At 39.8% G+C, this 15,302-nt stretch overlaps 1 protein-coding gene across 1 annotated transcript in view; it reads right to left on the reverse strand.

The window, feature by feature from the left end:
- LOC126282297 (zinc finger protein 260-like) overlaps positions 1-3,649 on the reverse strand; it is a 100,155-nt gene extending 96,506 nt beyond the window's left edge. Inside the window, exon 1 of the mRNA XM_049981951.1 lies at positions 3,641-3,649. Coding sequence (XP_049837908.1) covers positions 3,641-3,649 — 9 coding nt within the window. The remainder of the gene's footprint in view (positions 1-3,640) is intronic.
- Positions 3,650-15,302: the final 11,653 nt, after the last annotated feature.

Raw genomic sequence — 15,302 nt, forward strand, 5'->3', positions numbered from 1 at the left:
GACTCATACTATCAGCTTCCGAGACTCTGTTATTAAAGAATATCTTCAAAATAAAAGTCACTGATAACTTCTTTAAGGCAGACAGCCGCCAGAATCTCAGCACAACATGGTATATAACCATCATAAGGTTACAGTGGATACATCGAATTCTGAGTCAACGTATACCCACATATGGTGACGTAATGAGCATCAGTGATGTCACAACCATCAGCCCATTGGCAGTCGTTCGACTTGACAATGGCAAGGGTGTGCTAGAATGGAAGTGAGCACTTAACGTAGCTGGAGCCAAAAGTATTTTCTTAATGCAAGACCTCTTTCAGCAATTCATATGGTTGTGACTGGTAAGTTGCACTTATAGATGATCTGTAACTGCAGAATGATTGGTGGACAAAAGTTAAATCAGCCGAACACGTGTATTATAGAGTGAGATAAATTAGTTACAAGAAGTACATCGCATTTCTACTTTGAATCCTATCAATAATATTAGAGAACTAAAATTATTTTTTGTGTGTAAGACTAAACTTTAGTAGCTATGCAGTCAGATAATTTAAAGGAGCTATTAATTTAATGAACCAATGTACTTTTAAGGGGATTTTTAATGTTGTACTCATAATGAAGGATTTTTCACCTGAACTGAAAACACTGTTAATTTCAGAAACACTCAGAATCAAGAATGCGAAATGCGGTTAGACTGTATTAAAACATTGAATATTCACATCCTGACAGGCGAGAACTGGAAATTGAAACTAATTGGCTCTCACGTTACAGTGAAACTGTAATAAATTATTCCACACTGCAGCAAAACCTGTAGCGTAATACCCCAGTTATAGTGAAATTGTAAGAAAGTGACCTATATTGCAGCAAAACTACAACAAAAATCTCTGTATTACAGAAAAGGATAAAATGTTGCCTCCCATGTTACAGTGAAATTGAAACAAACTGTCCCGTGTTCGTTCAAAAGAGGTAACAAACTGAATCATGTTACAGCCTAATTGTAACAATATTAACCATGCTGAAACAATAAGTATAACAAAATGACCTATGCTACAGTGCAATTGTAACACAATGCTGCATGTTATAGCCAAAATACCTAATAGTGCAATTGTGATGGGTTAGAGGAAGGTTTGGTATGTTTTAATTGTCATCACAGTAGTTTTGTTAACTTACGGACGCAGTAGCAGAGCTTACGATGACATTTGTCATACACTGTTCATCTGCAACTTAAAATATATGATTAAATGTGATTGTTTAAAATACGAGGTGCGTTCAAAAAGTAGGGTGATCTTATATTTTTATGAAAAAACATTTATTTATTCATCAATATTCATGTTGTCCCTTTCGAAGGAATCCACCTCAGATACAATACACTTGTGCCAATGCTTCTTGCAATCCTTGAAGCACTTCTCATAAGCACTTTTTGAAGTAGTCTTGAGTACTTCCAACCATGTAGTTTTATTTCCTCACTGGTCGAAAATCTTCGTCCTTTCATAGGCATCTTCATATTTGGGAGCAGGAAAAAGTGACAGGGGGCCAAATCAGATGAATATGGTGGCTGAGGCATGAGGGACGTTTTGTTTTTGGCCAAAAAATCTCTCACAAACAATGATGAACGAGCAGGTGCATTGTCGTGATGCAAAGGCCATGAATTGTTTTTCCAAAATTCCGGACGTTTCTTGCGTATTGCTTCTCGCAAACGGCGCGTAACATCAAGGTAATGAGCCACATTGACCAAACGACCTTGAGGCAATAATTCATGGTGCATTGCGCCACGGTAATTAAAAAAAACAGTGAGCAAAACTTTGACATTTGATCGAACGTGGCGTGCATTTTTCGTTCTTGGCTCTCCGGGATGCTTCCATTAGGACGATTGGCCATTGGTTTCGAAGTCACAACTGTAAACCCATGTTTCGTTACCAGTTATGACCCTTTTGAGCGAAACAGGATTATCATTGACGTTATTCAAGAGTTCCTGAGCGATGTTCATACGACGGTTTTGGAACAAACTTTGGTGACACACGTCTCATGCCTAAAACATCCGAAAAAATTGTGTGATACAACCCGACCGATACGCCAACATTTTCGGCAACTTCTGTTACGATAATTCGACGATTTTCCAAAACAATATTTTTCACAGCTTTGTCTGTGCTGGGGCTTCCGGAGCGGGTTCGTCATTGGTATCTTCTCGGCCATTTTGGCAGAGTATGTACCACTTGTAGACATTTTCTTTACTTATAGGAGACTCACCATATGCCACTGTCAACATTTCATGTGTTGTATAGCACTTGATTCCATTTTGCACACAAAATTTGATGCAACTTTTTTGCTCCATTTTTTTTATAATAATCGAAAATCGCCGACCACACTAACACACGTCTAACCTTTCTATCTGTCAAAAACAAATTAAGTGCGCTGTACACTTGAAACTGTGAACATATGTTCGGGACATGTGTACCAACATAACAAAAAAATATCGATAATCGAATATACGTTACCCGCGAAATTTGAGAAGTCACCTTACTTTTTGAACAGCCCTCGTATGTTGTAGAGTAGCAATGCAGAAGCAATAGCCTCCCTCGTATGTTGTAGAGTAGCAATGCAGAAGCAATAGACTGCATTAATAGAAAAGCGAACAGCAAAGATAATACCAGAATCGGTGAATGCATCGATAACAGTTTGTGAAGCAAAGATCCCGCAGCAGTGAACGCTAGCAATGAGAGGAAGGTATGACAGCGGTTTGAAATAATGATTTAATCAGTAAAAGTAATGGCAGTGCTGTACATTTTTCCTGTAAGTTGTTCCAAATTAATTTACCGTGGGTCTTATGCTCAGTTGTACAGGAGGCGTTGTGCCAGAGAGCTCACACTAAGGAGTTCTTAGTGAAGGAGGAATGTTGTCAGTTACAGTTGGTCAATGGATGGGTAGTTGCAATGGACTATTCGAACTTTTAGTAGTAATAAAGTTTGGGTACTTACAGGTCATTGTGACTGCCTGTCCAATCTAATCGATTTACTTAGTTCTTCTTTGCGTACACGAAGACGTGTACGCAAAGATGTTATTTGTTTGCTGTTAGTTACTTGAACGAATGGAACACTTCGAAGATTCAGTTTATCAATGATAAATCTGGCTGTGATATTATTTGGGTAGAATAAAAAAGAAAAGTTGAGTAATACCTTTGTAGTAAATATTATGAAAAAGAAGAGGAAAGAATAAAAGGAAGAAGGAAGAAGGAAAGGTACATATTTACTTTACCGAAAGAAATCACAGATGAAATGGAGGCTACTAACATTATATCGCTGACTTAGCGATGAATTATCTCTGCTGTTATTCTGGACAACATTAATTCACAAATTACAGAGAGACTACCATTATTGCGAATTACAAAATAAAATGAGTACATAGCTCGAAATAGTCAGTGATGTCACTGTGATTAAAGTGCACAATATTACATGCTGTGTCTTTAATATCTGGTACTAAATATTATTTGCAAAATTATTTTAAACTATTTGTACTAATTAATGAAACTGAATTATTTTTACGTTAGGTCGATACCTAGCGTTATACATAAATAATTAACTGAGTACGATGCTAGTAGTTAATACATAGTAGACATATCATCCAGTCCTTTATAAAGACTGCTTACCATATACATAGTACCTTATACACAAAGCTGCATCTAAGCTGCGTCTAATTATAGACGAAATCTGGTACTTATGATGTATAGAAACAGTACAGGCTCTGTCTTGTGCACAGTTGCTACTATATATTAAAAATAAAATTTAATCCTGTGCTGGAACAAGGTAATGTCAATGTCAGGAGCAGGGCACATATGTATTTCCTTACAGACGTTTGCAAGTCTTAAGCATTGTATTCCGACATAGTTCGTGTAGTATTTGTGTTCTCTAAGATTAACTGTCTATCAATACTTATAGCTTCACCTGTTGTTAGGAAATGTTTTAGCCCGCCAGTGCGAAATGTAGCATCCACAGGTTGGGATAAGTTTCAGGCAAAATGGTTTTGGTATTATTCCGACACAATGCATGAAGCGCTGACCCTGGGATCCCAGGATGTGCTTAAATACAAAAATGAAATTACAAACTTGAAATTTTGAATAGAAAATATTCAGTGCTGTTTGATAGTTCATTAAAGTAATAAACTTCTTTCCAATCGATTATTAAGGGAGTTGTAATACCATGGAACAAAGTATAATACAAACCTTGCATAGCATATATATATAAACTGCGGGGCATAAATTACGTGAAACTCAGAAATTGGTTTAGAGTAAATGAAATATAATTATTTTCAGCCATAATGGCTATGTTTGTGCACCATGACTGTGTAGGATAATTATTTATTTCAAGTTTCTGCTACCAGTCACTTTTTATTTTATGATTAATCTAAGATAATGCAACGCATTTCGAACATGTCTTGTTCATCTTCAGGCGTTTATACATGCATACATACATACATACATACATATAGAGAAATGTTACTTAAAAATAAACAGTCTTAAACTAGATTAATCTAGAACTTTTTGTCCATTGTTTCTTACTGTAGCTGCTGGTGTGGCATTTGGGGGGAAGGAGGGGGGCAATGTATGGCTAGAAATGGAAATCGGTGATGTCATCTGCTGGTTTTCTTCCTTGTGGTTGACTACGTATATCACAGCCCGTGTAGGATGCAGATAGATTTGCATCAGTTATGTGTTACGAAAATAATGTGAAAGGCTTTTATATGACAGTTGATCGCTTACAATTTCATCATCTCGTTGCTTCACTTGCATCACTGGTGTAATGGCGGCTGTTGATTGACACTACACTATTGCACATTATATTTTATCACTGATTACCAGCGTAATTCACCGCACAAATTACTTTGATGTTATACACACAATACATGATAGCGGACAGTAGCATTTGAGTCTGTATCGATTATCGAGGTTTTGTATCGATATTCTTGGTACTGACAGATTTGTAGTCAATTATTTACATTGACATATCTTGAATCTATTAAGTTATAACTGGCTTAAGACTGTTGAAGAATTTTGAGTTTTTGAATTCGGTTATTTCATTAAAAATGTTATCTCCCTGCTTTATGAAAATTTACATTTCTTCCATGATATCCATTCTTTTACTTCTTCCTATTTTGTGTAAAATTTCGAGGTTGTCTTCGATTTTTAAAGGGTGGCATGTGTATTTAACGTGAGTTGCTGCTGCTAATTTATTACATTTATCAAGCCAGTAGCAGTCAAGATGTTCTTTGAATCGGGTTCTGGAATTTCTGCCTGTTTGGCCGATATAATTAATATTTATTATGTTGGCTTCAGGTAATTTTGTAAACGCCATATACATCAAGACTAGTATCTGGTGGTTTTATATTGTGAATAAGCTTCCTACTTAAGTTGTTGTTGGTGCTAAGCTGATTTTTACTTCCGTGTTTTTGAATAGTCTTGCTAATTTATCAGATACTATTCCAGGATATGGCATTTTTACATGTTTGACTGCTGGGGCACTTTCAGTTGTGAGTGTAGTTTGATCTTGCTTGTTCAGTTTATTTCTTATCTGTTGTGACATGATATTAATTAGAGAAGGGTCATATCCATTGTTTATTGCAGTATATGTTATGGTTTCTATTTCTTGTTGGAGTTCTGTATGTTGAAGTGGAAATTTGTGTGCTCTGTACAGCATTGATTTATAAGCAACTTTTTGTGGGAGGAGCGATGTGTTGAGGAGTTTGCTATAGTGGTGTCAGTGCCAGTAGGTTTTCTGTAAACATTGAAAGCTACCTTTTGGTTCTGTTGTGATATTTTTATGTCAAGAAAAGGTATGGTGTTGTCTTCTTCCTGTTCAATGGTGAATTGAATATTTTTATGTAGGCTACTGAATTTGTTAAAAAGGTTTCTCACTTCATCCTCTGTGCCATCAAATAGAATGAGGGTGCCATCTACATATCTCTTATAGAATTTAACTTTGCTTGTGATGTTATGATTTAGTGAAATATGCTGACTTACATGTAACTGAACGTAGTCTCTGAGGGAAAATAATTACAGCTGGAACTGAGCTGGTGACGAGGAATGGAAATCCATAAACTCCAACTCGATGCAGTCAAAATGAGGCTAGTCCACTTGACAGTAGTGGGAATCAGTCATTGCCTCACTGTGGGCGACGAGGAATTTGAGTCGTTTTTCCACTTTTGAGAACTTCACACGTTGGTAAATATTGGTCTGAAAGTGCACAAATAAAATTGTGATTTCATAGTTTTGGTCCTCAAAACTACAATGAGAGTTGGGGTGGAGATAGAAACTTTGTGGATGCCACATTAATCAAAATTTACACTTAGATGAACTGGCAAATTAATTTCACTTAATAGAAGTACTTGTAACCTGCTTATCGGCATAGTAAGTGAAAGACTGGTTGATGAGAAGTGGACACAAACACAACTCAACGCTTGGATGAGTTAGACTTATCTTAATAGATCCAAGGATACATTGGATAGAGGAACATATAACTGGGTGGATTTCATGACATCAACAGAGGATCGACTAATGGGAAGGGTGGATCCGAATGGAAAACTGAACTAACCAATAAGAGCAAGGGCATTTTAATAACTACAGTGATTCTGAAATACGGTAGAACAAATCGATGGAGACAGGATGAGAAGAATCGTAATTACATCGATAGAAAAAATAATAACAATTTTAACCATGATAGTTACTGTAGAGGTTCAAATGCTGGTGATGAGGGTCTAGATAGTAATGCAATGTTCAGTCATGTTCATAATGGAGTAGTTTCACAGGCTGTTATGGACAGTGACAAACTATTCCAGTGGGAGGTCTTTCGCAAAATCATGTTGGAAACATAAAAGCATATTTTTGATACTAAAATAAAGAGCCTTTAAATTAAGAATTGTTTTTAGATGAAGAAGAACAAATCCAAAATATATCCACCACTATTGTTCATGCATAGTGTACAGTTAGTCTGCACATTTTTTACTCTATACTGGTGGCCAAGTCAGTTTGTTATTTAAAAAAATCTGGGAGAAGAATAGAAGTAGATGTAACAAATAAGCAAGTTGTTATCTTAAATGGAACCAAAGGAAACAAAGTGTAAAAAGAGGTTCTATTAATATTACAGCAGTCTATGCTGATGATAACTGATATTAATTTACCCATTCTATTAAGAAAAAACTGGTTGGTTACTCATGGAGTTTACTAGATTTTTCAAATAAAAGAATTCTTAAAAATGTTTATAACACACCATCGTGGCTAAAGTTAAATAAAACTTTTACAAATGGAAATAGGAAACAGAATAGGCAATTAGTAGTTGGAATCCCAAAATAAATAAACATGGTCAAGTAAAAGGAAAAGAAGAGTCAAATAACAAGAATAACAATAATATAGAAACAGATTCGGAAAATCAGGCTGAGGAAAGTGTGCCGAAACTTCCAGTTCAACAGAGAGAGGAGAAGGATCAAGTAGAAATAGTGTTGGTAATAAATGAGTTAGTGAGAAATGAGTGAGAAATGAGTTTAGTGAGAAACCAAGAGTATTATCAGGATACACACGTAAATTAAAAACAAAAGAAGATTTTCCATTTTCTAAGTCACCGTATCCTATTGAATTATGTGTATATGAGGCAGTAAGTAATGAAATAAAGCGAATGATTAGCTGGAGCACTATTGAAGCGATATGCCATAAAACAACACAATAATTCCTGTGAGAAATGCAAGGAATTTTAGATGGGTAATGCACTGTAGGACGTTCAATAAAGTAATGAAAACTAAGTGAGATCAACCACTTCCTATGAAGATGATGTTAGATACCATAATGCAAACGACTTGACTGCTGGATATTGGTAGCTTTCCATTGCTACGGAATCCAGGAAGTATACAGCTTTTCTTTGTCGCGGTAAGTATTACAATTCAGAACATCGCCATTTGGTTTAAGAGTTTCAGTTGCTGAGCTCATGATCTTGATTTGTTAGAAGATTTATTGGAAAGGTGTTCATATATGAGGCTGATGTGTAAACAGTGTCTAAAACTTTGGATGTACACATTAAATTAATAAAGTATTTACAACGATCAGCTGCTAGATTCCCGGCTGTGGATGGTGTTTCTCAAACTCTCAGAGACTTTGCTCAAGGATGTCATTTGTATATTGAAATCACAGAGCTGGAAAAGTCGTCTCCTGTGGTGGCCGCTCTTGCCACCCACTAGTTTTTTGCACACAGAGTCTGTGCTGGGCACCATAAAGAACATACGGCATGTGATTCTCCAATTTCTCCCGGCGTACTTCATGACGAAAGAGTTCAAGGGAGAACAGCTGGATGTTAGTGTCCAATGGGCACATTATTTCGGTAAACCACCACGTTGTCACCAGCATTGGTGCTCCGACGTACTCACTTGCAAAGTACCTGAAGGATATGGTTAGCCCTTATGTCGGAAAATATCCGCATCATATTCGCAACTCAGTGAATTTTGTCAGGCGTCTTAACAACTTCAGACTTCGTGATTCGGACATCTTTGTGAGTTTCGATGTTGTCTCTCTCTTCACGAGGGTACCTTTGCAAGAATCCTTGGAACTTATGGTCAGAAGTTTGACACAGAGACGATCAACTTTTTTAGGCATGTCCTGACGTCAACATACTTTCTCTTCGACGGTGGATGCTACGAGCAGATGGAAGGGGTAGCAAGGGGGGGCCCACTTTCACCAGTCGTCGCCAACTTGTTCGTGGAGCATTCGAGGAGGAAGCACTGGATTCAATGAAGTGAAACCCAATCTGTTTCTTCCGCGATGCTGACTTCATCTTTGTCATATGGCCATATGGTAGAGACAAGGTGAATGGTTCCCGCGTACATCTCAGTTCCATACACCAGACCATCAAGTTTACCAAGGAAGTCGAAGTGGATGGAGTGCTCCACATTCTAGAAGTTCTGGTTACAAGAAGAGCAGATGGAGCGTTGGTTTATGGCGTGTATCGAAAGAAGATGCAACTGACCTTTACTGCTGCCACCATCCAACGCGGAGGAATGGCGTCCTCAAAACATTGGTTCACAGGGCCTGTACCCTGTCTGACAGTGAGAGCCATAACCAGGAATTTAAACATCTGAGTTCGGTTTTCCGGAAAAACGGCTATACATAGAAGCAAATTCGGAGAGCTCTACGTTCCACACCGACTGTACAATGGAAGGAAACAAAAGAGGAACTTCAGCAGGACGGAGGCATTGCATTTATTCCGTTCTTTACGATTTATCGGGAAAGATATGCCGAATTCTTCAAAAACATCAAGCGGAAACTGTCTTCCGCCCATAAATTAAGACATAGGCACTGATTGATAACGTCAAGGACGGTCTAGGACTACAGAAATCGGGAATCTAGCAGATCCCCTGCGAATGTGGCATGACTTACATAGGTCAAACGGTGCGTACTATCAAAGATTGTTGCCAAGAACATCAATGGCACATCAGACTGCAGCAGCCTAACAAGGCCGCGGTTTCTGGACATTACCTCTCGGAATACACAGTGATTTACAGCCAGACCAAAGTTCTGACACAAGCGTCCGAATACTTGGATTGTGCATTAAAGAATCCGTTGAGATTCGACTACGGGAACTGCCGAACAATGGAGATTGCACGGAACCCGCTTGGTATCTGATTAAAAGCAGAAAGAAGAAATCCCACCACGAACTGACTTAGAGAACAGGCAGACATACTAAGAGGATGTCAGTAGCACACGCCCCTGGGTGCGAATTGCGAACTGAACAGTTGCTGAATGCTCCGAGCCAGGGCACGGACCGCGTTTGGAACATCTGAGTAGTGGGGCAGTCTGTGGGTGAGCGCACTATGCACTGTTGCTAAATTTATTAATGGTGGCGGCGATGACGTCATCCAAGATGGTGGCATGTAGACTAGGCAACAGTGCATGATGTCATCCAAGATGACTGATTTTGGTGGGAAAATAGGGCAATTGTGCTATGTCTGCTAACCTAATCCTCCAGAAAAATGGCGGTAAATTTGAATTTTGGCGGAAAAATAGGGCAATTGTGCTACGTCCACTAACCTAACCCTCCAGAAAAAATGGTGGTAAATTTGCATTCCAACATGATACATGCTGCAAAACCGTACTTGTCTTTGTTATTATTCATTATCAATTATTATCATTTATTATTATTATTACTATTATTATTATTATTATTATTGGCCTACCTCCACTACAAAATTCACCCCAAATTCAAATTGCAGCACAATAATGGCTGCAAAACTGTACTTGTCTTTATTATTATTCATTATTAATCAGTATCACTCATCATTTATTATTATTATTTATTATTATTATTGGTCTACCTCCACTAGAAAATTGAGCCAAGTTCAAATTCCAACACGATAATGTCTCGAAAACTTTACTTCTATTTTTTATTATTTATCATCATTTATTATTGTTCATTCAAGAAGTCCGATTTTCGCGGCAAGAAACCGATTTGCGTTACATCAATAACAGAAATCTATCACAATTTCAAATCCCAACACCATAATCGAACACACGCACGAAATAGTCCACATCATACGAACTTTCACGGTCACTTATCTTTTTTCACTGCTAACCGAACAATATCGCGTCAAATAATAAATTGCACTTATAGTAACCTATGTCACATCCTTTAATTTTGCAGGTGGAAAGGGAAAGAAGTCTTTATTTCAAGCAGTACAGTCATCACTTGTTCTCCAACACAATCAGTACACATCTTCGAGATCGCAGCAACACCCAGTGCAGTCGCCATGACATCCGCACTCTAACTGAATTAGTTCAAATCGTGGCCACCCCCTGACTCCAGAGGCCGGCGCATGGACTTCGGCTGACTGCTGTTATGTAAGGCGGCTGCTTGCGCGCTGGACTGGTGGAGCGCACTCCAGTGGCCGGTCTGCTGGGGCCGGCCGGTGCTTGCCGATGGACCAGCGATCACTCCCACATCGTAACCATGTTTTCGCTGGACACGCTGGAACTTGCCAATGCTGACTTCACAACTGTCCGTTGTCTGTTCACCACGTGTATTCGCCACCTCCACACGATTCGCTCCAAAATTGTTTGCCTGGGAGCAGACTCTTACCCCATATCACACAACAGCCAGCCGTTCGGTCCAGCATATGGTTCGACAAAGAACGCCCTGCCACACTTTTGGCGCGAAAGTTGTTTTCCTGGATACGTTCAAACCTGTCGATGCCGACCGTTCACCATCCACCACGTGTCTTTGTCAGACAAATAACGCAATGCAACACTTTTGGTCTCAAAGTTGTTTCTTGCAGACTGGAAACTTCCATGACTCTACAAGAGCACGTTTGTTCGCCACGAGGCCCCTCGCTAAGTTAATTGATCACCCAACTCTCATTACTCAATCCACATGATCACACTGCTTAATCCAAAATCGTCCCGAAAAACACGCGCCCATATACGTAAGCCATCGCTCTCGTCAATTTAATCTAACGCGAAGTTCTCAACTCAAATCCCTATCTACAGAAAATAAGAACTCACCCAAGTCCTATGTTGGACCTCAAATACTTAACCTTCTCTTTATTCACACAAAATTCTCTCTTTACCAAGAAAAAAAATTGCTAATATTATTCATCTCCTGACTTTCTAAATCATTTCCTTCAGCGCTTACTAACTCCATTCTTAATACCATCAACCTCCAATTACACTTATGTATCATACTTTTTAATAACAAATGATTCATCCTAACACAATATCTCCTAATTACACACACATTATGATCTCAAATCCTGAATTCACTATCATCCGCTCTCTATTCTAAATATGATCAATTATTTGTCTATAATTTTATAAATTATAAAATGCTCAGCTCTCCACGATGTCCTGGAAGCGTCTGACCAGCTTTCAGCTACTAGGGGTGCTAGTGAACTTAACTACCACCCCAACAAAATTCTCAACAGCCATTAGTTCATCTTAAGATCACGTGATACTATGTCATCACACTTATATAAGGAGTCACCCCCTGGTCATCTTTCTCACTCGTCCGTTGTCCGTCACATCACACGTTTGTTTTTCCTTGCTTTGTCGTTATTACTTGTTCAGAAGTTCAAATGTGGGTGAAATCTTATGGGACTTAACTGCTAAGGTCATCAGTCCTTCAGCTTACACAATACTTAAACTAAATTTTCCTAAGGACAAACACACACACCCATGCCCAAGGGACGATTCGAACCTCTGCTGGGACCAGCTGCACAGTCCATGACTGCAGCACCTTAGGCCACTCGGCTAATCCTGTGTCGCCGTTATTATTTGCGAATATGAAGAGAGTTAGCTACAACAGCATGCCCTCAACACCCAAGAGACCTCGAGTCCACGATGCCCCATTACTGAGTAAGTAAATAATTTCTATTTTTCATTTTCCTGTATATCTTATATTTTCCGCTTATTAATTATATATATCTCATTGTTATAGTGCACATCACGGACTTATTCTTGAATGTGAGAAGCGGACTGGAGCCCAACAGACTATGCTGCCCCAGCCTCCTTTGCTTGAGACACAGCTGGAATTGCCTTGTGAGTATTATTTTAATTGTAATCTGTTCTTCGTTTATATTAACGATTTAAAAATTTCTTTTCTTATTACGTACTTGTTATTGTTTTTGTTTCTAGATAAATTAAGGCAGATCCAGCTCGAGTTGGAAGCAGAGCTGGGGGCTGTCCCACGTAGCCCCCTACATAATTGGATTTGGCCCCCAGCTTCCTCTGCCCCAGAACACTTCCACTCACATAAGTATACCGGAAAAAAATCTATCTCTATCGCTTTTCACTCTAGCTATCCTTTCAAAGTAACTAAAATTATGTCTCCTTCTGTTACAGGAAAAGACATTGACGACTTTAATGCCATTGATAGGGAGATCGAGGCCATTCAGCGACAAAAAAAATGTTCAAATGTGTGTGAAATCTATTGGAACTTAACCTCTAAGGTCATCAGTCCCTAAGCTTACACGCTACTTAACCTAAATTACCCTAAAGACAAACACACACTCACCCATACCTGAGGGAAGACTCGAACCCCTGCCGGGACCAGCTACACTGTCCATGACTGCAGCACATTAAACCGCTTGGCTAATCCCGTGTGGTATTCAGCGACAATTCCAACAACAACAGCCTACTTGTTTATTTAAAAAAATTACCTATGTCTAATAATATTAATATACTTATTTGTTTTTCTCTAACAATTCCATTTATATGTATCTTGTTTGTTCTAGACGATTATAACCACTTATTATATCATGTGATGGAGGAGTTTTTTGAGGTGGCAGTAGACTGCCCCGATGAATTGTTCATGCCGTGGAGTCAGAGCCAAGAAGGTAATTAGTAACATGATTATGTGCGTGATCATTAGAATCCACCGCAGTAGACAATGTACTTATTTATTTTATCTCTACACTAGTCAATTGTCAGCACAGCGTGGCGCGTATACCGGGTGCAACTAAAGCATCCAGGGAGCAGCGCCCCCAGAGACATGCTTTCCCGGTCAAGGCGCCACTGCTCACTCCGCACGGAGCTGCTGCCAAGGCCACGGAGGCAGCCCCTGACTGCTTGCACTGGAGGATGCCCTGGCTGCCACGTGTATCACCTCCCACCCACCGCAAAGGCCCTGGCAGCCACTGCAGCTACCCAGGCACCGCCCCCAGCTGCTCACACTGGGGCACGTCAGCTGGTCCCTCACAGCAGCCACCGTGTGCATGCCTCGCCTAGTACTAGTGATCCTGTGGCTAGTGGCAGTTCTCTCACCCGCCCTTTCAGTCAGATCAGGTCGGTGACACCACACCACAGTTGCAGTACTCGGCGATTGCGGACGCCTTTGAGGAGCGAATCTCGATCACTAGGATCGAAAACCCAGCAGGGGGTTACCTGCGGACGCCTTTGAGGAGCGCATCTCGATCACTAGGATCGAAAACCCAGCAGGGGGGTACCGGGATCCTGTTGGATTTTTAAATGCGACCCTCCCTGCCCTGGAAATGGAGCTCCTCAAGGCAGTCGATAATCCACGTTATCCCACCATTAAATGCAGTTTTCTATGCAGTGAGTTATCGCACCCCTCCAAAATCGAGTCTGGTGATGGAGAGACCAGCAACCATTATCTTTGGGGGTATAATGGCGTCATACTGTGGAGCACATCAATCGCCGTGTGGTTTCGTAAATCCACCTTGAGTGTCATGTTGGGCCGGTTTTCTGAGATGGAAGTCAACGGCTCAGCTAAGGCACTCAGCCGAATTCTACTCCTGGACATCCATATACATGTCCACGATCCGTTAAATGGAGGGTCTGGCTATATTAAACTCCCTCAGAGTGCAAGTGATGCGAACTCATTCTCTCAAACAGCTGCAGACAATGTTCAAATCAAGATTAACAGCATAGCATGGAAAATGCTTCACATCACTGTTGCCGATGAGGAGCGCTTGAAGCTCTTGAAAGTTCTGAATGCCGGCACCTAACTACCACTAACCATCCGATCATGGGAACTTTTTGAATACCCAGTTCTACCTACAGCATCCATACATACTTGGGCTATTAACAAGAGGACCTTCATAAATGTACAAAGTAGAAAAGATCAGGCTTGTTTTGCATGGTCAATCCTGGCTTGCCAAAGAAACTACAATTACAGAGATTGCCCTTATCGTCCAACCAGTTACAAAGTCAGTGATATTAACACATGTTATAACTTTGATGGTATTGAGTTCCCCTTCAAGATCCAGGACATACCTAAATTTGAGTTGCAGAATACCTGAACATCGGTACACGTTTATGGCCTGGAGAAGAAGAACAAAAACAAGTCAGATGAGCAAGACAAACATATCGTAGTCAGCCCCCTCCATTTCTCAAAATTTGCCGGTGAGCGAGAGCTGCATGTAAATATGCTTTTCTTTTCTGAAGGTGACAATTATCACTATGTTTGGATCAAGGACATGTCCCGACTCCTTTCCACCCAACTATCAAAATATACCTATAAAAAGAATATTTGTTTAAGGTGCCTCAATTATTTCTCTTCTGAACAGTTATTAGCTACGCATCTAGTAGACTGTACATCCAAGGATGCAGTACGTGTTATCATGCCTAGCGATGAAAACAAATTCATAAAGTTTAGGAATGCTCACCACCAGGAGAATTGTCCGTTTGTAGTGTACGCCGGCTCTGAATGCCTCCTCGCTCCTGTGGCCCACTGTGAAGGCGATCCTACGACCTCACACACAACCTTTACAGAGAAACACGTACCATATGCGGCAGCGTACCAAATTGTATCATCATATGACTCCAA

Source organism: Schistocerca gregaria, chromosome 7, assembly GCF_023897955.1.
Source record: "Schistocerca gregaria isolate iqSchGreg1 chromosome 7, iqSchGreg1.2, whole genome shotgun sequence".
NCBI lineage: Eukaryota > Metazoa > Arthropoda > Insecta > Orthoptera > Acrididae > Schistocerca > Schistocerca gregaria.